At 33.4% G+C, this 24,866-nt stretch overlaps 1 protein-coding gene across 1 annotated transcript in view; it reads right to left on the bottom strand.

The window, feature by feature from the left end:
- DCC (DCC netrin 1 receptor) overlaps window positions 1–24,866 on the bottom strand; it is a 233,288-nt gene that overhangs the window by 49,701 nt on the left and 158,721 nt on the right. Inside the window, exons 10-12 of the mRNA XM_051973301.1 lie at window positions 23,741–23,903; window positions 9,528–9,754; window positions 3,632–3,748 (exon numbers count right to left, since the gene is read on the bottom strand). Coding sequence (XP_051829261.1) covers window positions 3,632–3,748; window positions 9,528–9,754; window positions 23,741–23,903 — 507 coding nt within the window. The remainder of the gene's footprint in view (window positions 1–3,631; window positions 3,749–9,527; window positions 9,755–23,740; window positions 23,904–24,866) is intronic.

Consider the following 24,866-nt stretch of genomic DNA (forward strand, 5'->3'; position numbering starts at 1 on the left):
CATTTTTTTTCCTAGATGCAGCTAGGGTGTTGGGTGGTCAGGAGGACTTGAGTTCAAATAAGACCTCAGCTATTTTGTAGCTGTGTGGCAGAGATAAGTAATAACCTGTCTGTTTCAGTTTTTCATCTGTAAAATGAGAATAACATCATCTACCTACCACAGCTGTTGTGAGAATAAAATGAAATAACATTTGTAATGTTGCAAACATTTTTTGCAAACCTTAAAATTCTTTATAAATGTTAGTCATCCTCTTCATCCTCATCCTCATCATTGTCTTATTATTTTTATTACTGAGGATAGAATTAAAAATTAGTCACAAAGGAATATTTTAAAAATCCTTTTAAAAATCTACATAAGGAAGAAAATTGTTTCATGATTGCTAATGTAACCTAATTCTAAGTAGGCATATGTGGCATATATAAACCAAAGTAAATGAACATTCTCTCTATGCAGCATATCTCAGAAATTTAATAGTCTGGAAGAATAACAATAGGAAAATTTATGCCTTGTACAGACATTTTTTTAATTAAAAAAATGACAGCAATTGTCATACCATAATTTATTCTATTTATACATATGCTGGTCTTAATCATATGTTACTGCAAATTCTATTTTTCACTAAGATGCTTAGCACAGAATGTTAGCACAGACAAATATATTCTACTCTATGACAATATTAAATACATTTCTAAGAACTAAAGACAACTTCAGTTAGCAGATACATATCTGTCAATTATCATTTTACAGATCTCAATAAGAAATGCAAAGGGTGAAATGGAAGACAATATGCTCTTACTAAAATAATTATCAAAAAGTATTGCAGCAAACATTGTCTTTATAGATATGATTAGAAATCAGAAATATGGGAAAGTTTCAGTTCAGTTAAGGCTTTTTGACATATCTGGATGCATCTAAACAATCAGAAGTAGAAATCTATCTATTTCAAAGAATGAAATCATAATTGTGCTGGAATGTAGATGTGCAGTTTTTTTCCCCACACAATAACTCAAGACCTTAATTATTTTAGTCAAATTGCAGGGCTTGTTTTATTGTTTATATAGCATGCACCTTCTTTTAAAAAATAAACTATGATGATTACTTTAAAAATGATTTACATTCATAAATGTTTAAAAAACAAGAAAACAACAGAATTGAAGATGATGGAAAGAATGGAATGTGACAAGGTCATTAGCAAAGAAATGAATTCTTTTATTTCTCTCTAACATTAATGCCTATTGAACAAAAGAATTGGGCATCACCATTTAAAAATGAATCCTTTGTCATTTGTAAGCCCCACTCTGACCTACAGAGTCAGGTAAGAGGAGAAGTAGAGCAGACTATGATTGAAGGGAGTCAATAGAAAGAAATGAACACTTCATTCAACTTGTTCTAATCTTAGCTCTCTCATAAACTTACTAAGTGATTGGGGTAAATTACCTTAATTTCTCTGTACCCATTTTTCTACTTTATAATTGAGGGTATTGGGATGGATGATCTGCAAGATTATTTCTAGTTTTAATGTCCTCAAATATATGTGGTTATGAGGCTCAAATGAGATCAATAATTGGGACTGCTATGAAAAAGTTGAAAATATATAACAAAATAAATACAGAGATTGATTATATCTGTTCCTGTGATTTTGCTAGGGTATGGAACTCACAATGAGGAAATTTCCTCTACTATTATATATTTGAAACTGCTCTTTACACAATGAATACCTATTTAATAATTGTATGATAGTACAATGAAAGGTAATATGATTTATTTATTTATTATGTCATTATGTTCAAGGCACTGTGGTCTAAGGAATAAGGTGATAAGTAATATGTAAATTCCTCCATGAAAGAGTTTTTAATCTCTGAAAAACTGAAAACCTACATGAAAGAAACTGTGATACAGGCATTAATGATGAAAGGTCTTAAATGTGATAAAATTGAAATGCTACAGAGTCCAGAAAAGGGAAAAATTACTTCTTCCCAAGATGATCAAAGATGACATGGAGAAAGCTCTATTTGAAAGAAGAATGCATAGGATTTTAAAAGGGAAAGAGCAAGTAAGTGTTCTAGAAAGATAAGATAGGGTGAACAAAAGCACAGATGCAGCAAAGGACAAGACAAACTTGAGGGATTATAAATAGTTCAGTTTGGTTGGAGTATAGACTATTTGGTACTGGGGGCATTAAGAAAAATGATTCTGAAATTAGTAAACTAATTCCAAACTATGTCATATTTAGTTATGTGGTGAGGAGTCAAGAAAGATTATTAAGGAGAAATAAGACGATTGACACAAAGTTGTCCTTTAAGAAGATTAATCTGGCAATGGTATGTAACATGGATTAGGATGAGGAGAGACTAGAAATGTAAGTAGGTGACCATTGTGAGTAGGGTGACTGTGGGATCATTAGCACTCTTGGAATGGCACAATTTTTCTACCAGTGAGCACCAGTCTCCTTCCACTGGGCCCCATGATACTGTGAGCCCCTTGGAGGCAGAGGCTATTTCCAGCTTTTCTTTATCTCCAATAAGTAGTCTAACTTATTGTAAGCATTTAATAAATACTTGATTACTTCTGCTAATTTACTGATGTCTCCAAATTTCATGTCTTCATAAGGGAAAAGATCTCAGTGTTTTCTTCTCTATTCTTTTCCCCTAGTATATGGTATATGTTTATGTGATAACAGCTTAACACCTTTCTGGGCAGTTAAAGAGAATTTTAATATGCATATTATATAATAATATGATAAAATATAAAATTATAATAAATATATACATACAATATAAATATACAATAGTATATATTAAAATAAATAATATACTTCTATGGGGGATGAGAAGGGAAGTAGATCCCAAAGGTTACATGGATGGAAATTTCATTCCTTCAAAGTATACAAAGTATACTCAAATACTGTTCTTTTAGCATTTAAAATCCATTAGCCATCTTCTTTAGTTCTTTCCTATCACTGAAATGCTCTTAGTCTCAGTCTCAATAATTAGTTCCACTATCATATAATTGACTAGCCAAAGATGCTCTTGGTAGCCTTTGAGAAAATTTTCTCTTCTTCCTTCCTGGAGCACAAAAGTTCTTAAACTCAGAAAACTGAGTTTGGTTATCTCAGGTTGGTGAGAAAAATGATTATTTTCTTATTATAATATAATAATTTTCTTACTAATAAACAATTTCATATATCCAAGTCTTTTAAATGTTCAACTTTTAATATGAATTGTATTTAATTTTTTAAATTTACTTCTGTTTTCTTTTTTCCTTTAATCATAATTTCATTATACCAAGCAGATCACAATTGTTCTGTAATTTATAGTCTGAGAAAAGTGCCTAAGAGCCACTGAGAGGGAGCAGATTAGCTTCAGGACACATTAAGCAGTATTTGCCAGAGGCAGCACTTTAACCTAGGTCATTATAACTCCAGCTCCCAAAGTTCTACATGTCTAACTGCCTCTTGGCTCCCAGTTTCTATTCAAAACTCTGCTGCTTTATGAAGACAGCTATCAAGGTTCCTTATAATTTCTTTGAAGGGAGAAAGGGGAGGATAGAGATAGAAGAAAAATCTAGTGATGGAAAGCACCATCATTTGGTATAAGAAAGGCATGGGGCCAATGACTAGTCCTTTACTTACTGGGATTGTTTGGCTGGGAATCCATTGGAATCATCAATTTGGCCCGAGTGGCTCTCCGGGCAGCAAGTGATCGCTCTAGCGTAGACATAGTGCTTCCAGCTTCTTCAGCATCAGGAGCTGAAAAGAATTAATACATCTATGTGAATCATCTCACCAGGAGCTACATACAGGTCTTTACTCCAGCTGTTCATTGTATCCAAATGTCAAAAAAACTCTTTCCCCTGTCTGAGACCTCTGTGATCTCTGCCTTAGCCAATAAGGAGAGTATTAGTTGACACTTGAAGATCTTATGCAACTTGCCCAATGTTTCCAAAGTGAGAATTCTCCTCAATGATGACATTACAAGTCTAGATAAAACAAAATGAACTTAAATATTTGAAGATATTTATCAAACTCTGTTTCTTCCTGTTTCCTCCCATTCTTCAAGTTTTTGAAGATCTCTCATAAATAAGAGTGTTTAGAACCCCTTTGGCTTTAGAACCAGGAACAATGTGTATAAAGTTGTAAAAAGACAAATGGTGATTTATAGGAAAAAAAAAACTTACAAAGAATCAGAACTATGTGAAGGACTATCTAAGAGGTGATGGGTCCCCCCACATTAGAGCTTTTAAAGCAGAAGTGGAAAGACTCTTTGTCAAGTATTCACTTATGTCAAGAAATCCCTTTGGAGAATGTTTTTAAGCCATGAAAAGTAGATGACTGATCATGTTCCTTCCCACTCTAAATTCTGATTCTGTGAAAATAGACATGGTAGCATGAACTTGGAGAGATTAAGTCACTTAAGTGATTTTTTTTTTAGATAAAAAAGATAGTAAAGAGTAAAATTATAACCTGAACCCAAGTATTCTAATCTAATTCCAATATTTTTCCACTATACCATGTTTCACTAATATATTTTTCAGACTTAATTGCCTGCTATTAATACATCATTTAAAAATAGCTAAAATAGATGTTTCCAATGCCTGCCTACACGTGAAAAACTTAGCCTGTGTTTATGTTAAATCAAAACATCTGACCGAATCAATTAGTTTAATTAAATATTGAATCCATAGATATAAATTAACTTCAAAAATGATTATATTTTATTATGTAATTAATGGCTTGATTTAATTCAACTTTTCTCCCTCTTTTATTCTTGTGGAGGAGTCAAAAATGCCAGCAATAGATACATGTTTTTCTTGGCAACGTGAAGAAACAAAGTTCACTGATTTTTTTCCCCAATGAATTAACAATCAGTTATGTCTTTTCATGAATAAATACAGAATGAGTCTTTCAAATGTTCAAATTTTCATATGAATTTCTTATTTACTAGTGATAGTATGATTCAATTAATGTTTACTCAGGCAATATGAAAGGACTAGAATCTTTCGGTAAAATTGTCAATTGTTGACTCAAAAATCATAATATCAACCTTGCTTAAGTAAATATGAGTTTCTATCTGAAATAGCAAATACAAATCTGTAGATAAAACCATATTTTCAGGCTATATGATTCATTTTGTTGCCTCATCCCTTCCCAAGTTCTCCCAGAATTAGATATGTCCATCAAGTTGCTATCAATTGTCCACATAATGTGTAATGTATTTATAAGGCCATTGACTGGCATATGGAATGAACTTCTTATTCTCCATTCCTGATTGGCTCTCTCTTCTTTCTCTCCACATTCTCCTATGGCAAGCTCATTCACTACCATGATTTCAGCTATACCTTCCATATAAATATTTTCAAATTTCTATCTCTAGACTTCAAAGTTACATTAATGGTTTATGATTATATGATTTATGAGTTATCATTTATATCTTAGCTTCTATCTAACATGCTCCTCATTTTATTATCTTTATCAAGCTTCAAAGTATTCTCCTGATTCTAAAATTTGGGGATTCAAAATGTTTTAATTCACAGTATCTTATCTTATTATTTAATATACTTTAATTTTCTTTCTGCACTGGTTAAAAGTCCTTTCACATATTAAAGCCTAATCATTCTGTAAGTTTGTCCTTTTAACAAAACAAAAAAGATCATACCCTTATCATTTTCAGTCATTCTTTTTATGTCCTTCTGGAATCATTTGTACAGAAGCATGACAATTCAGATTTTAAAACAGCTATTTAAAATCAAATAACAGTTATTATTTTCCCAGACAAGCTTCTCTTGCTACTCATAATTTGTTTATTTTTTATTTAGCAATGTTTTCCAGGGATCATCTGTACTTGATGAAATCTAAGTACATCCAAAGCCTGAAGAGATCTGTTTCTTTCTTCATTTTTTTCGTTCTTTTTTTTTTGTAATAATGCCATTCAAGTGCCTCTTTTAACAAATCAACTGCTTGATTTCAATCATCAATATTCCATTCAACTTTGCTATTTTAAGTAATCTACAGCCAAATCTATATAAGGTCAAAATTGGGACATTTTAAAGTCTTGATGAATTCAAATTTTTCTATCTGAAAAGTGTAAAAAGGCTAAACCAAATAGTAAGTTTCAATTTAACTTAAATCTTTAAACTGAAAAACACTGAACTTTTTCTAAGTGGTTTTTCAGATGAACATAGTCTGAGTAGAATGATAGAAGGGAAAAGCCCAGAGCTTGGCAATAAAAATTGTGGCTTTGCTACTTCCTTCTTGTGTGACCTTAAAAGAGTTTATAAGCCACTTTTCCTCTTCTTCTCCAGCTTTTTTTCCTCTGTCTCTCAATATTTCTTGATCTTTTTTCTCCCTAAAAATAAATTTAATTTTGGAAATTTCACATTTTGACAAATATTGAAGTGAAAATTTCAATTCTTTGTGAAGAAGAAAATAGAGGTTTCCTCTACCAATATACAATGTGTATGTTTTAATGATTAAAGCCTTTTATTTACTATAGTCATTTTCTGATATATCATATGATATTTTCCATCTCTATCCTACCATATATTTTTCCTAAAACCAAGAAAAACAGTTAATTAACTGGCAACACAAGTGTTACTCACTTTCCCTCACCTTAATAAAGGGAGAGAGGATGATATGTTTCATTATCTCTTCCTTAGGATCAAAATTGGTTATTGGAGATGTGACTTTGTTCTATTATTATTTTCATGTATATTGCTGTAGTTACTTTATGTAGTTTTTTGTAGGTTATATTTATTTCATTATATATCACTTTGGATAAGTCTTGCAATATTTATCTGGATTCCTCATATTCATTTTTTTTAAGAGTGCTAAATATTCCATCCCCATCTCCTTAAGGGCTCTCTGCCTTCCTGAGAAGTCAACCTGTGTTGTGATTGATGGTGGCAAAGAGTGATAGCAGGTGGCAAACTACATACAATAGCACATTGTTTATTTGGTTCTACAAAGGCAGCATATAGTTAGCACATGCGCAGTGTTGCTTGGGTTATATTAGGGTATTAGGATATATAAGGGAGAGAGAGAATTTGGAATAAACAAACTCCATCTTTGACCATCATCATGGGCCAACTGCCTTCTTCACTCCTCCACTAAGACCAAGGACTCAGGTTAGTCCCGAGATCCTCCAGAGAATGAAACCAGACTCTATTTTGACTCTAGAAAGCACATGACTATACTTGCTCTACCTATCTCAGAGTCATTGGGAGGGATACCACAGATGGTAGATATGATAGTTTCTTTAAAATAAATTCACATTTTGGGGGTCATACTGTGGTGTTCTCTTCTTTTGTATAATATAATGGTTCTCTCTGGGAGCCAGTTTCTTGGGGAGGTTTTAGGGAGGCAGCCTTAGTTTGGTTCAGAGTAATAATCACTCTAAATGCAGCCAGGTGTTAAAGTAGTTCTCTATTGTTTCTTCCAAAATAGTCCAGTTAGCTTTCTTTGGTTCTGAGAGCTCCGTTGCTAATCTTTTGCCTCTAGCAGCTTCTGCTTCTAGCTCAACTCCGACTCCTGGCAATCTTCCGAAGTGACTTCTGGCTCTAGCTCAATTCCAACTCGTGGCTTCTTCTGAACTGACTGAATTCACTGACTCAACTCCTTTTTATGTTCTCTCAAAGGCTGATTCCTCCTCTGAGAGTGGGAGTATGGAAGGTGTGAATTCACAAAGTTACAAAGCTAACTTTGTGTATCTTTCATACTGTGAACACTTGTGAATCTTCCAAACTTGTGAACCAATGTGTGTGAGCTAATGTGTGAACTCTCAAAGGTATTAACTTAAACACACAAGCATTGCTTCAATTAATTCCATTGAGTTATCACCCTGTTTCAAGTCCTGGCTCATAACATCTCCCTGGTAGGATCAGATCAATCATACTGAATCATGTTAAATTAGATAATTATTGTCTCTATCAATTCTAATGATTAAACACTTTGTAAGGATTCCAACATCATACAATCTGAGTTTCAGAGGAAGTAAGTGGCTTGGGGAGGTATCATAGTGTTGTGATCCTATGACCTAGGTTCAAAACTTGGCTTTCAAATTTACTATTTGTGTGAAATTTTGCATCACTTAACTTCCCTATTCTCAGTTTCTTCAAATGTAGTGAAGAGTTTGGACTTAATAATTGCTAAGGTTCTTTTTAGCTCTAAATCTATGGTCCTATAATATTTGCCTAACATCAGACAGCTTGGAAGTGAAAGAATAAGTATCTGTTTCTGGATCAAATGTTCTTCAAAATGATGGGAGATGGCTACTAAAAGAGAAGTCAAAGAAAAGCCTTAGGTTATGAAATTTCATGAAAGACAGGTTGAGTGGTAGTACCACTAAAAGAAACAGTGAAAGCAGAAGAGGGGATGCTTTTAGCACACAAGGTAAGCATGATTAGGCTTATATTGAATTTGAGATGTCAATGGACTTCCAAAGGTATGTAAATTATAGGAGAATTTGGAGCTTAGAGGATGGATTAAGTTGCATATATCATCTGGGGAACCCATGAGAGTGAATGAAATGATCACAGCAAAGACCATGGAATATTGGTTTATAATGGTATTCACTGTAATAGTATTTCTGCATTCTTTTAAGCATGAGGGCACTAGGTGTGCTTATTACAATTAAAATATGCAAGTTATTTAAAATATTTGACATACATAATACAATAGCAGCCACTCATCCTTTCCTCTTACTCTGAGCCAAACAGATGTGCTTTGCCTGATCCATGGTAGGGTTAGGTGATCTTTGAATTCAGGACACATTATGTTTTTGCTGTGTTAATCAAACATTAGCAACTATGGGAGGCAAAGCACCATCAGAACAAACACCTGTATCTAATTATGGGAGTTAGGGCATGTCTATGCATTCTAGCACACACACACACCACACACACACACACACACACACACACACACACACACCCTACTGCTTTCTTCTTCAATGCTATTCATGAGATACCCTCTCTATATAAAATCATTCAGCAAGCATGTTGATAATGAGATTGCATGGGGTGGGGGGAAAGATCATCTCCAGAGTAATCAGGGCTGAAATTGCATAGTACTCAGCATTTTCATACCTTCAATTTCCCTTGCTTGCTTTGAAATGAATGTACAAAAGTTTTGCAGCCAAATCTCAATTATCCCCATAACAGGGGACAAAAATAGCACAGACAATTCATTTTTCACAGAGAATCCCCAAACTCATTTGAATCAACAGTTATACTGCCAGAAATATTTTTATAGAAGGTGCTAAGAGTTATGATTTCTTGATACCTATCTACCATACCCAAAACACTTGAGTAGATGTTTGAAAGTATAATAAAACTGGCAAAATACCAGCAATAGGAAAGAGAAGGGCAAAATATGAATAACCTAACAATTAGGTTGAACAACAATATACTTTGGAGACATGGAGAAATGAATATGAATTATTTCCAATGTAATTTAAAGAGGATTGTTGTTAAATATGTAGTGAAAATCAACAGAGAATGAGAACTATAAAGTCAATTTTATGATCACTTACCTGAATGGGATGTGGTTTTGCTTCCCAGCTGTGTTTCTGATTGGCTGTGGCTGACTGGTGTGATGTCCTGGCAACCCTGAATGGGTGAGTCCCTTCCTGCAGGATCTGAGCCAGATGGTTTTTCAATATTCTTCATCTCCATTTCTTCGTGATGAATCCAAAGATCAGGGGGCCGTAGGTCTTTCTGACTTCCCTTCCTTTTGCCAGCACTATGGGTAGCTCGTTTCCTAGGAAAGGAGTTGTAAAGATAAGCTGAAACCCATCTCTAATTGTTCTGCTCACAGAACAATTAATTCAAATCTTTCCATTAGCTGCCATCTAAGAAACAAAAGGACTCCCTGGGGTTGGCTTATGACATCCAGGAATCAGTGAAACTTGGATTTGGCCATATTTTTTCTCACCCACTGTAGACAAACCATATTATATATGATGCCATATTAAATCTCCAGAGGCTCATCTTTTATGCAAAATATTTCTTCTTCAATATCACCTTCAGGCTCACCCATGAAGTGACAATAGGTTAGACAGTCATATGCCGATCCTAGGAGTTCCAGTACAAAACAGCCCCTGGCAAGTTCTCCTTAGGAGACAAATGGAATAGCTGCTTTGAAAGAATGATGGAAAGAAAAGGACAGGATTTGTGCCAAAGGCTGGAACTCAAACAAGAGAAAATCTTAACGTGCCAGTGCCCCAACTGTATGTTTTATTTGGAAGCTTGGATTCAGAAGGAGAAAACAAAACAAACCAAGCCAAACAAAAAAAAAACCTAGTATAGGGTTATATGGAGAAAGTTTATAAAGGAAATTGTTCATTTTCATTACTTTGGAGTATGATTATTTATATTTTAAAAAGATCTTCTTAGATAAAAACAGCATCCTTTAAAATTAAGGTTATAAATCCTTATGTATAAAATAAAAGTAAAATAACAAAATTTGGAGAAAGGTATGATTGTCCTTGATATTAACATCAAACAGCTAAGGATGTCACCTATATCAAGATTATAGATGTATCAGTAATAAATATATTTGAACAAAATGTTCTTGAGCCTAAACATATTTTCAATTTTCATTTCTTCTTATGTGCAGTGAATTTGTAATACTCACTATGTAATATATAAATAATCATGAGCTGAAAATTTTTTTAAAAAGAATGTCAAAAATTGATTTTACATATAATTGGGAAAAGCAAAATATTATTTAAAAAATTTTATTTGTACTAAAATATCTTTCAAGTTTAAAAAGTGTCTACTCATTTTGAATATTTCAGAATTTGATAAACTATTCCATACCTTCCCTTTCTCTACTCATAATGTTTGTAAAACATTACCCTACTCCTACCTAATATCTGCTTTTTGACCCCTTTCCAATTCCCCCCAAGCTAGAATCATATGACTTTGTACATATTACTAAGGCTAAGGGATGCCTTGAATAAAGGATTAGACTTGGAATCAAAAAAGTCCTGAGTTCAAATCCTATTGTATGATCAATTAATTCAAGTCACAAACTTTTATAAGCCTTTGTAAAATGATTCTGGGGCATCTAGATGGCATAGTGAATGCTGGAGCCAGGAAGACACATCTTCCTGAATTCAATCTGGCTTAAGACACTTATTAGCTGTGCTATCCTGAGCATGTCAATTAACCCTTTTTGCCTTAGTTTCCTTATCTGTAAAATAAGCTGGAGAAGGAAATGGCAAACCACTTTAATATCTCTGCCAAGAAAATTCTAAATTGGGTCATAGAGAATCAGACACAATTGAAAAACAACTGAACAACTACAAAATTGATTCTGTAATAGCACCTGTTATACTTACTTCATAGAACTCTTATGAAAACCCAGTGAGGAATTGTATATATAGTCATTTGCAAACCTCAAAGTCTATATAATATCAATATGTAAATTGATATATATCATATATATAAATATCAATATATAAATATATAAATCAATATAAAGTCTCAATTATTATTGTAGATCACAAGTAGATTGCCCTCCATCTAGTTATTTATATTTAGTTATTTATATTGTCTATCTCTGAGCATAGCACTTTACATATGGTATATATTGAATAAATATTTGTCCAAGTGATTTTTTCGGACCTATCTAGCATCTTTATGTTTTCCATAAAGGCAAGCATGAGAGCAGCCACGGCATTAGATAGAATGTTAGATCTGGAGTCAGGAAAACCTGAATTCAGATTCCATCTCAGATGCCACATGATACTGAGCAAGTTCACTTAAACTTTTGTTTGTCTCAATTTTCTCAATTGAAAAATGAGGATAATTACTGGGGATAATTATGGCACCTAGCTCACAGAATTGTTATGAGGTTCAAATTGAATAACATTTGATAACAGCACAGTGCCTGACAAATGGCACAGAACATAGGATTCCAATACATATAAACATTTATTATCTCTCCTTCACCTCTCTTTGCCATTTCCTCCTACTTTACTCACTTTTATGAAATTTAGCAAGCACTGAGCAGGTTTATCGATATGCCTACACCATCGTTTTGTACAATGGAAGGAGACTATTTTCTGTTTTGTCTTCAATACCTTTGTTGATGATTATCTATAGCTTTTGATTTCTTGGCTGAAGGACATCATTTTGCCAATATCATTTGGAATTTCCACAATGACTAGTGGGTGCTTTTCCTAAAGCTAGCCTTTTTTTTCTCCTCGTACATGCACCTATTTATATCATTTCTTTTTGTGGCATCCAACAATCTTTTATTAAGGTTATTTCAATCATTTGGGAAGTGCTGAACTGATTATGACATGTAAATGAAATAGGATGCTTGGAGTTTAGCAGTCAATAGCATATGATGGATGCTTTAAAAATACTTGTTGACTGACTACTGTGCCAGAAGTAAGGAAATGGTTTTAGAGAATTCTGGGAATACTTTTATGAAATGATGCAAAATGAATAAAAGCAAAAGAAAAATGTAAAATAACACTTAAATATGAAGAGTATTCAAAGGCTCAAGAATTCTAATTGATGTAATAATAACCAATCATAATTCCAAAGGACCAATGATGGAACAGGCTATCAAATCTGACAATGAAGTGATAGACTTGGGTCAAGGTGCAGAAAAATTTTGAAAATGACCAATGTTGGACTTTGTTAGTAGAGATAAGATATAAGTTTTACAAAGGTTTTGTACTTCTTTTTTTTCTTTTTTTTTAATTGAGAGGAAAGATATTAAGGAAAAAAAATGCATGTTAATTGAAAAACTTTTTAAAAATTTAATTATGTTGTATTTTTAAAAATATAAGAGTTCTTATTTCCTTTTGGAGATCCTCTGTGACACCTTCCTGGTTCCTTCCAAATGTTAAGTGTTCAAATCTTCCTCAATTAACTTTGTGATATTTTTATATTTGTACCTGTTGCATCCCTATTTAATTTGACCCTATGGCCCAGTAGAAAATTATGGCCTGACATACTACTTACATAGATTAGGTCATTAATTGTGCAATTAACTATAGTGACAGATCTTTATCAGAAGCAATAATCAGTTTTTTGTACAAAGAATTTTCCTCAAAAAATAATTAGCATTTCTATTTGAGTTTTCAGAAATAGATTTCATGTGATTGCAATGTCATAATCTCACTAATTCAAATAATTTGGAGGTTATCTATATAAATTAGCAAAGTGGTAGAATTATAGAATACTTTTAAGGAAATATATATATATATATTTTATTTACTTTCAAGTGTATTTTGTCATTCAGTCACTTTTCAGTTGTGTTCTACTCTTTATGATTTCATTTGGGGTTTTCTCCACAAAGATGTTGCAGTGGTTTGCCTTTCCTTGACCAGGCTCATTTTATAGATGAAGAAACTGAGGTAGGCAGGTCACATAGTATATATCTGAGACTGTATATGGGTCTTTCTGACTCCAGGTCTGGCACACTATACATTGAGCCACATAATACCTTTTCAAATGTATACAGTATAGAAAATACAAATTAGCTAATATTTTTCTCAGTGAAGTTACTTTAGAATCTGTCCAGTCTTAGCATGATAGATTGTTTAAGTTTAGAACGCTCAAAATGATCTAATCTAACCAACATTATATTTCTTTTATATGAGAAAACTGAGGCCAAGGAAAGTTAAAAACTTAGCCAAAGATACAGAATTATTTTTTCCCTTGCTAATTGTGTTACTTTGGCAAATTACTTCAGCTTTGTAAGTTCCCAGCTGCCCCATCTCTAAAATGAGAGTGCCAGACTAAAATGATGTATGTCTAAAGTCTTTTCCAGTTCTGACATCCTGATTATATAATTCTAAGTGTAGCACACATCACAAAGCTCATAGAGACTAATAAGAGTAGTGGGAAATATTTCCATCTCCACCCCCCCTTCTATATATCTCAAAAGCCCTGAGCAAAGTAAAATTTCAAAAACACGAGCATTTTTAAATAAATAGATCATGCAAACTCCAAGGATTGTTGTGATGATCATTGAGATAATGTGGGAAAGATCTTTGAAGGAGCCCAGGGAAATGTTTTCTAATTGTTCCCATTTATATAAAGAGCTCTTGTTTACAGGGGCTTTTATAAGACCACAGGCATCCTGTCTGTTTCAGAACTGCATTTTGTTTTCACCTGAATTATCCAGATTGTTCTAAAAAGTTTCATTGAATGAACAAAAATTTTTAACCAAGTCACAACAAAACAACCATTCTCCCAATACCTTCTAAAAACATTATTTTTGTAATGTTAAATCCAAGAAAATAGGCTTAAGCCAGGAATGTGCAGCTAAAGAGCAGATCAGAGACAGGTGAGGTTTGATGGTAAAAGGCCTAAAATCTGTGTATGGGGGAGGGGGGTTGGCTAGGGAAAAGATACTTGCTATATATTTATGGCAATGCAAGCATTTCTTTTTTTAATAGTTTTCTCTAGCTGGAGTTTACTTGGTGCAATGATAGAATGTTGGCTCTCAAATCAGAAGGATCTGAGATTAAATGAGATCTAGCTGTGTGACTCTGAACAAGTCATTAACCCTGTTTGCCTTAATTTTCTCATCTGTGAAATGACTTGGAAAAGAAAATGACTAAACTATTTCAATATTTTTGCCAAGAAAACCCCAAGTGGGGTCAATGGAGAATTGAATGTGAGTGAGATGACAACCACACCACCAATTTTTGTTTTTGCTTTGTCTAAAACCATGATTGCTATTCCACTTTTTTTTACTTCAGTTGAAGGATAATAGATTCTTCTCCAATCCCTTATCTTTATTCTCTATTTCTCTTTCAGCTTCAAGTGTGTTTCTTGTAAACAACATATTGTTGGATTCTTATTTTTAATCCATTCTTCTAGCTATACCTCTTTTATGAGTTATTGTGTTTTCCCTCCATGCAATTTCCATTTATTTTTTTTCTCTGTATCTGTTTCTCTTAGTCTCTATTTCTGTCTCTCTATCCATCTATCTGTCTGTCTCTCACCTTTGTTTCTCCTCAAAAGTCTCTTTTGTTTTGACTGCTACTTTCTTTAATTCACCTTTCCTTCTATCAACCTCTACCCTCTTTTTTCCTATACATTTCCCTTCCTGTTTCCCCATAGGGTAAGATAGATTTCTATATCCAACTAAGTATACATATTACTCTCTTTGAGATAACGGCAATGATTGTAAGGTTCGAGCACTGTCTGGTTTGCCATCCTACCCCCTTCTCCTCCATCATAAAAACTCTTCATTTTGAAACTTTTATGTGATATAATTCCTCCTTCTTCTTCTCCCTTTCTTCTTCTCACAGCACGTCTCTCTCATTCATGACTTAATTTAATTTTTAAAAAATCATCCTATCATAGTCAACTCACAGCCATAACCTCTGTGTAACTACCCTGAAATAAATAAAGTTCTTAGGAGTTACAATTTTCATCTTCCCATACAGGAAAGCAAACAGATTAGCCTTATTAATTCCCTTATGACTTATCTTTGGTGTTTACCTTTTTATGTTACTCTTGAGTTTTATATTTGAAAGACAAATTTTCTATCTGGCAGGAATTCTTGAAAATCATCTATTTTCAACAAAAATCTACTGTTCTTCTAGGAAGGATTATAGTTAGCTTTTCTATTTGTAATCCTAATATCTTTGCCCTCCACAATATCATATACTAAGCCTGTTACTTCTTTAATGTAGAAGCTACTAAATTTCATATGATCCTGCCTGTGGCTCCATGATATTTGAAGAATTTCTTTCTGAAAGCTTGCGATATTTTCTATTTGATCTTCCAGCTCTGGAATTTGGCTGTAATATTCTTTGAGTTTTCATTTTGAAAGCTGTTCCAGGAGGTGAACAGTAGATCCTTTTGATTTCTATTTTACTCTGGTTCAAGATATCAGGATGATTTCCCTCAATAATTTCTTGAAATATATTGTCTACATTCTTTTTTTGATCATGACATTCAAGTAGTCCAATCATTCTTAAATTATCTCTCCTGAATCTATTTTCAGGTAGTTCTTTTTTCCAATTAGATACTTCACATTTTATTTTATTTATTTTTTCATTATTTTGATTTCATTTTTCATGGAGTCATTGGCTTCTACTTGCCCCACTCTAACTTTTTAAGGGATTATTTTCTTCAGTTAGCTTTTGTATCTCCCCATTTGGCAAATTCTGCTTTTTTTAGGCATTTTCTTCACTATGTTTTTGTATTTTTACTAATTTTCTTCAGTAACTTCTTGTGTTTCTTTTGCAAGAAGTTGCTTATTCATAGTTTTCTTGTGACACTTTCATTTCTTTCCCCAATTTTTTTCCTCTATTTTCTCTTATTTGATTTTGAAATCCTTTTTTGATACTTCCAGGAATTCTTGTTGGGCTTCTGACCAATTAACATTTTTTCTTTGGGGCTTTATTTGTAATTGATTTTTCATCATTTTTCTTCTCAGTTTGTGTCTTAATTTCTCCCTTTACTATAGTAACTTGTTAAATGGTCACATTTTTGTTGTTGTTGTTGTTGTTTGTTTGCTTCTTTTTCAAACTTGTTTTTTGACTTTTTACTTTATGTAAACATTAAGCTCTGTTTCCCAAGTGGAGGGATTACTGTCCCAAGCTTCAGTCTTTTCATGCTGCTGTTTTCAGAAATGGCCCAGGGTGATCTGTTGGTTTTGGGTGCTTCCAAAGTAGAATGATCTAAGGAGAATATGGTCACTCTTCTCTTGACCTCTGGTATGATTTTTATTCAAGAAGGGACTTATTCTCTTGTAACCACCAGAGCTCATTCTCTTCTTGGTCCTGGGCTGTGACCACATCCTCTGCTCTCCTGAAGTCAAAGCTCATGCGCCTTTCTACCTTGGAATTGAGAGCAGGATCCCTGCTCCCCTATGAGCAATGATAAACACTCTTATTTGCCCTGGAACATGATCCCATAGAGTCATAACTATTGCTCCTTTTGGCCCTGGCACTGAGAACTGGAACAGTGTATTGGAAATACAGTAGGATCCTTAAATCAGTTCTGGAAAATGATCCTCTGCAATCTCCTTCTTACTGGTTGTCTGAACCCCTCATCATCGGCTGAGAACTATTAAAAATATTGTGGCTGACTATATTGCAATTGCTGCTACACAACATTCTATGCAGCATTTTGGTCCAGTCATCATTCTGGTAACCTTTCTTACCAACCTATTAAGTTGTCTTGGGGAGAAAAAACTTTTTTTTACCTTAGCATTTTGTGGTTCTGCTCTTTGACAATTCACTTTGAGGTATTATTTTAGAGTTGTTTGGAGGGAATTTGAGAAAGTTTGACTGAGTGCATCTCTGCCATCTTGGCTACATTTCTCCAAACAATTTTTTTAAAACAAAAATTTCACTAAACACATTTATGACAGCACAGTAAAACAACATCTGTAGGATACTGCCAAAATTGCATTTAGAGGACATTTTACACCTCTAAACATATGCATCATTAAAAGAACAAAAAAGCCAATCAATGGATTGAATGTAGGATTAAAATAAAACAGAAAAACAATAAATTAAAAATCCTTAATTAAACACCAAAATAGAAATCCTTACAAAGGAGAAAGTAAATATATATATATATATATACAAAAAAATATTGAACTAATTAAAAAAAACAATTAGGGGCTGGCTTTATGAAAAAAAAAGATAAACCATTAGTTAATTTGATGTTAAAAAGAAGAAAAACCAATTACCGGCATTAGCAATGGATAGGTTGAATATGCAACCAATAAAAATGAAGTTAAAGCAATTATTAGGAACCATTTTACCTAGTTATAGGTCAATAAAACTGACAGTTTAAATGAAATGTATGGATATTTACAAAAATTCAAATTGTTCAGATTAAAAGGCATAGAAATTGAATACTTAATCCCATCCAAGAAAAAGAAATTGAATATGTCATAAAGAGTACAACTATATTTTTGGCATAAGAACCTTTGTTCTATCTGCCTCTCCATGAACTTTGATACTAAGATTTTTCAGATTAGTCTGAAATAGAGAAGTTTGAAAGGGAAGAACTCCCATATTCCATGTGAATTAATGGAATGTGTTTTACTTGCTTATTAAGAGGGAAATGAAAGGACTTTTGAAATCATGCTGAAGCTACTAAGGTATTATTATTATTATTATTACTCTATTTTGCCAATGCTTAACATGGTGTCTTGATGACAGGTCATAAATATATTTATTGAATTGAAGACTTCTGATTTCTGAGAAAATAGGGAACGAATGGCAGATAGAACATTTAGGTACTTATATTTTTAAAAAGGTACTCATTTAAAAGGGAGGCTGTCAGTAACATCTTGTGCTCTTCCATATTCATATGTGTCTTTCTTACTTGCAACCCAGAGATTGTCATAATATCTGCTGCTATATTTCTCTTGTGAGGCTGTTGTGAGGCTCTAATGAGGTGTGGTAATTAAAAAGTTCTTTTGAAACCTTCAAACCTTGTGTCAACTTCCTTTCTGCTTCTTTTCCTACAGTTTCTTCCTCCACCCACTCTCCCCAAATACATACTATGTTTCCTTAGGTGGACTTGTGCTCCTTTCCCTTAGGAACTTTAATATCACAATAAAGTTGATGATACATATTCATAATTTTCTTGGGACTGTAAGAATTATAATGTCTCAGCTGAGTAAATGTAGTAATAGCCCCAAAACATCCTTCTTCAAATCACTGTAAGTTATATTATTGCTTTTCTTAAAACAACCCTTTGAGCCAGATTATATAAGGATTACTATACACATTTTATAGTTTAAGAAACTGAGGTTTAGAGGGGCCAAATGCTCACTTAAAAACAGATTGCTAGTTTTGAGAGCAAATCTATTACTTCTAACAACAGGGTCAGTGCTTTTTTGACCATACTGCCTCATTAATTCAAAGTAATATGTTACTATTTGGGACAGGTGATTATAATTTTTGTTGTTCTTCAGAAATCTATTTGCTTGCTGGCAAAGACCCTACTCTAAAATGGCTGGAGTTTCTACATTACCTTTTGTGAGAGCTTGTACTACTGCCTTGTACTAAAATAGTTCAAGAAATATCTATTTGACACTGTTTTTATTCTAATAAAATCATTAACATTTGTCCATTTGTCCATTTGTCCAAATACGCTGCTGTATGCTAATGTCTGCTATAATAGACAGATAACATTTTACAAAGTTCACATAGGTTAACATCTCTCTTGTGGCCTGGGAAAAAAGACTTTTCCCAATCTAAAATAATAAAGGCAAGAAAAAAAGAAAAACCTAGTTTCTATGAGGGAAAACCTAGCCCTTTAGAGCAATTACAGGGCATATACAGTTTTCTACAAAGGAAGGAAGGGACTTGGGGTGAACTTGAATTCATCTTTTCATCCTTCAAATCAACTTGTTATGAATGAAAACTTTCCTTGATTCCGAGTGCATTAAGTCGTCCAACTATGCTCTAGACAAAATTTTTAGATATCCCCTCATATAAAGGGCAAATTAAAATTTTTCCAAGTGTCTTTGCTTCATATATGATCCTCTTGGAGGTATGGGAAAATTTCTTCTGGGTCTCTATAACAAAGGATGGTCATTTTAATGTACTATGCCATTTTAAGGGAAATCCAAATAAAGTGTATAATTCACCCCACATCACGACAAGCAGGCTAACTTTAAAATATAAATGGAAACAACTTCAAAGTGGTATGTGATTCCCCCAAATGATTAAGCATTTGTGGTTGATTACTAATGCTTTCCAGGCCTATTTCCTATGAATCTGTTGTCAATAAAGATTCAAACATTCTCTCTGTACTCCTGTTGCAAATAATGCAAACATTCTAAAACTAATTAAAAATAAAAGATGGATCTTTGTGAACTATCATTATATTCTATGCAAATTTAGGTATATGTAGATCAGAGATCCACACCCCATACAGCTCTTAGCCTTAGTATCTGTAATAGGTACTGTACAATCATAAGATAGATATTAGCAAATAAACATTTAAAGAAACGTGATGACAAAGAAAGTGGTATAACTTTAAAGGAAACATAACCAAAAATCACTTACTTTATAATTTCAGTCTAAAACAAGAGGGAAAAATAGCCTGAATTCTAGAGTAACCAATAACAAAACTCCTGGATGGAGAATATTTCTAGTGAGTCCTCACAAATGCCATGGATCTGATATTTATCTCAGATGAAGCTCTCATATTTGAGGATAAGAAGTTTGTTGAGTCTTCATTAGATATCAGAATTTATAGGATATGAAGTGATAGATTGATCAGCTTTACCTACCAAACTTACACTGACATACTTGCTTGATACTGGAAAAAATACAACCATGCATTATAGTTAGTAAATCATTGCAATTTTTTTTCTTGCCTTTAATATTTGCTGGAAATCTTCAGCTCTTTGTCATTCTCATTTATAACTCTTGTGACTATTATGGCAAACTGCCTGTTTGCTATGCCTTGTCAATTTGTTTGTTGTTTAGTCACTAGAGACTTTTGAATAAAACCGTATTTATTTGTATTGACTTTTGACATTCTTTGGAGATGAAATTAGACTGCTTATTTGCCTTTGATTTGCAATTAATGGTTCTTGCCAAAGCTGAAATGCAAATAGAGGTTCCTTACAAATGTTGCTTCTGACAGAGACTGAAGAAGAATTTAATTACCATCTGGAAACCACATAAGGTATGTGTCATACCAAGAAATCAAGAATAGACACATCTGAGCAAAAGGACCTAAGTTAGCATAATCCTTACTTTTTACTTTGCCAAAAATTAATAATATGCCATCCCCATTCTTACTTCTAGATGGTTTCCTTTTCCTTGCTAACCAACCACCTGCCTAGTTACTGTTGTTGATAGTTAACTTCTGACCATTCATTTCTCAGATAATGGATGAAAAACAAAGCTTGATTTATGTACATTTTCAGGTTTATTAACACTTTTATCCTCTATTTACCCTACATGGAGGCAAATTGGACCACATTCTCTGTGTCATAATCTTTCCTATCGCCATAGCTTTCCCCCTATTATTTGGAGTTGAATATGCCTCAGTCTCTACCATCTCTAAACAGAAACAGTGCTCATCAAATTCTACCCTCCTCTCATAATCTTAACTGTGTTTTTAAGCATACTTATCATAGAATTTTAGAATTGGAAAGAATGTCAATAGCCATCTATTCTAATCTGTACTAAAAACTCTTATGATACTATATTAAAAATGGTTATTTCTTCTTGTATTTAAAGACCTCTATTGAGATTGACTACATCTCTTTAGGGACTCCAATCAGCCTACTTTTAGATAATTCCAATTCTTAGAACTTATTCCTGAAGTAAAGCTTAAATTTTCTTCTTTTCAGGTTCAACCCACCATCTCTGCTTCTCAAATGATATGGTCAGTTTTATTATCAATGTATTTCACTCAATGCATTTGCCATACACAATACTGGGTGTTTTATTCATTTCAATGTCATTTTTAAACTTATTTATTTATAACTTTATTATACTTGATCCCTTCTATTAGATTTAAAGATTTATGCGAGGAGGATTTATTTATCACTCACACTTTTATTCTCTTTATTCCTTGGTTCAGTGCCTTATCCAGAGTAGGTAATAAATAAATGTTTGTTGAAGAAAATTGAAATAACATAGAAGGTAGTAACAAGATAAATAATGGAAGAAATGGTTGTTGTTAAGTCATTTTTAATCATGTCCACTTCCATAACTCTATTTGGGATTTTTTTTTTTTGGCAGAGATATTGGTTTGTTATTTTTTTCTCCAGTTCCTTTTGCAGATCAGGAAACGGAGGCAAACAGGGTAAAGTGTCTTGCTCGTGGTCTCATACAGCTGGTATGTATCTAAGGCCAGATTTGAACTCAGGAAGAAGAATCTTCCTTACTCCATGTTTCACTGTGTTACTTAGCTGGTATAAAATTAGAAATTGCCATGTTTCTTAAGAAACAGTACTAAAGTATCAGCCAATGCTATGCTCATTGAAATGACCCAAAATGATGATACATTCCAAATATGGACTCAAAATCTTCTATTTACATCAAATACAAAAGATCCTTTTAAGGTAAGCTGTAGATATATAGCACAAAATCTAGGATGAAAATATCATTGTGGGAGAAGTGTCCACTTATTTTTTAATGTTAGTATACAGAGCATTAATTTCATTGAATAACTTCATTATTATTATATATTAGGGGGCAGGAAAAAAGACAGAACGGAGGAGAGAGATAAGGAAGTTTGTGAGTCAGTTTTCTTGGCAAAGATGTCAAGTCATTATAAACGATATTCTGTGTTCTTTTCCACACCTAATCCCAAAGGTAGGTATATTTTATCTGATTTATTGACTGTCCATAACATATAAATCTATAGAAAGATATGGATATAACAATTTTTAGCTTCTTTGCATGAGCTTTCCCCTGTTCTAAGATATCAACCCAAGTTCATCTCAAGCCAATCAACCAGGACTGAATCCTTTCAATTTTGAAAAAAAATTGGACTTCTTTACAAAATAATTTAATATCTGTATTATATTTTGGAGAGGAAGTGCTCCACAGTGTACTGTAAGATGATTTTAGAATCAGGACATTCTGAGTATTATTCCTAATTCTAACACATACTATCTATTTCACCTGGGACAAAATAATAACCCTCTCAGTGCCTCAATAAACTTTCTAAGACAGGACATTACAACACCAAAGAGCACTGCCTCTGGAGTCAGTACACCTGGATTCAAATATTGCTTCTAAAGCTTATTGTCACTGTGACCTTGGGCAAACCTTCCTGCCCTATTTCTGCATCAGTAAAAAGAAGTGGGACTATATAATTTCTGTGGTCCTATCCAATTTCAGATTTCATATTTTGACATTGCAGAACAATTACTAAATCTGCTCTGGTAAAAGGAATTCTCTTGCTAGAGATTTCTTACATCAATGAAATCATAAATCTGGACAAAATGTTATACCTAAAAAGATTAAATAGTTTATATACCAGCTTTCTTAAACTGTAATTTGTGACCTCATATGGGGGAGTCTCATATCCAAATGTGGCAGTTGCAAAATTATTATTTATTATCAGTAAATGGTCGATTTGTATACCTATAACCTGGAGTCATATAGAAATTTCTCAAGTGAAAAGGGGTCATGAGTGGAAAAACTTTTAGAGAAAAAGTGAAGGAGTGTCAGTTCAGGTTGATTACTCATGCTCATAAAGGCTTTCTCACATGCTAGGAAACTATTTCAAAAAGGGTGAAAGTGACAGAAATTTAGAGTTTAAGAAGATTCTTACATTATGCTTGCATGGCTTTGTTTAATTCCATTGGCGATTCTTTGCTTGGAAAGAAAAATGAAAGATGATCCTCATGGTCAGGTACATAGGGTGAGAATAGTTTACGATAGATGGCATAGTAGGTAGCTGGGTGACGCAAGGAATAGAATACTCTACTTCCATTTAGGAAGACCTGATTTCAAGTCTTGCCGGAAGCACTAACTTACTAGTTATTTGATTCAATTTCCCATTCATAAAATGGTAATAAAAATAGAATCTCCCTGGTAAGATTTTGTGTGTGTGTGTGTGTGTGAGGATCAAATAAGATAATATATAGGAAGCATTTTGCAACAATTAAAGTGCTCTATGAATGCTAGTGTTACAATGATGATGATGTATTTGTTTTGCAAGTATGTTGTTTAAAACAAAATGTGATTAATATGATTACACAGAAGGACCCATCTATTGGGTTCCCTCTGCATCTTGCTTTCCAGCTTTCACCTACTTTCTCTGCTGGGCTGAAGAGCGCCTGGTGCATATCACAGCTACAATCACCACCACCAATACTGTGATGACCCCAACAGTGACGACGATGATCACAAGCAAATTACTGTTCTTCTGAGGAGTGACGCTGCCGTGTGGGGGGTGCATCTGTCCTATCGGTGGCTCTGGAAGAAGACAGAAATACAATGTTTAGTACCCGTGGCAGTCAAATCCTACTAGGCTCAATCAGGTAACTATGACTAATTATATAACTAAAATTTCTAAAGTAGAGTGAGAAAAAAATAATCTCAGGGAAATGGCTAAATTGTTGCTATTAAGTGGGATAGAAGGAAAAAATAAATGTTACTTTGTTCCACAGAAATTATTCTGTGATGTAAATCAAAGGTCATGGTTTATGAGGAATATCTTACTTATTTGATGGTTCCAAAGATAAATTATTTGACACTCTGTACTCACAATTTACTTCCCTCCCCTCCTTAAGAAACCATCTTTAAAGCACATATAATTTATAATCTGCCAAGAGTGTATGAATTCTACTTAAAAAGCAGTCACTGGGTTCAGGATGGTGTCATAAAGTACAAGATATTGATGTTTCTGAGTGCTGCATCATGATAACATTGTAGGAAATATTTAAAGAATAATGAATGAAGAGTAGGACTTTTCAAGTGGATTAATGTATAACTTGGGGACTGATGGCCCTTGCTGAAGCTGCTTTTAATCCCAGTTGTTGATTAATTTCCAAGGAATATTCTATACTAGGTAATTATTGCCAGGTATATTGCTTTTCATTTACTTTAGAAAGCATTTCTAAACAGCCAATTCCCCAAACATTAACCGAGAGATTGCTTAAATTAGTTCAAAGTCTCCCACCTTGATTAAAAATCACTACACTTGAGTTATGAACTCATCCTACTGCATATACAGAGGGTTCAGAAATAAAGACCAGAAGAAATGAAAGTTAAACTCCTCTTATAACTATATCTATCAATCTCACCTTTGTCTCCACACTGAAAAACTCAATGTGGCATGATGTTGATATTTTATAGGGCTCTACCTTAGGAAAGATAAAATGGTTTTTAATTTTAAAGATAAAATGGTTGCTCCATTATTCAGTGAAAAAAGATGGG

This window comes from Antechinus flavipes, chromosome 1 (genome assembly GCF_016432865.1).
Source record: "Antechinus flavipes isolate AdamAnt ecotype Samford, QLD, Australia chromosome 1, AdamAnt_v2, whole genome shotgun sequence".
Taxonomy (NCBI): domain Eukaryota; kingdom Metazoa; phylum Chordata; class Mammalia; order Dasyuromorphia; family Dasyuridae; genus Antechinus; species Antechinus flavipes.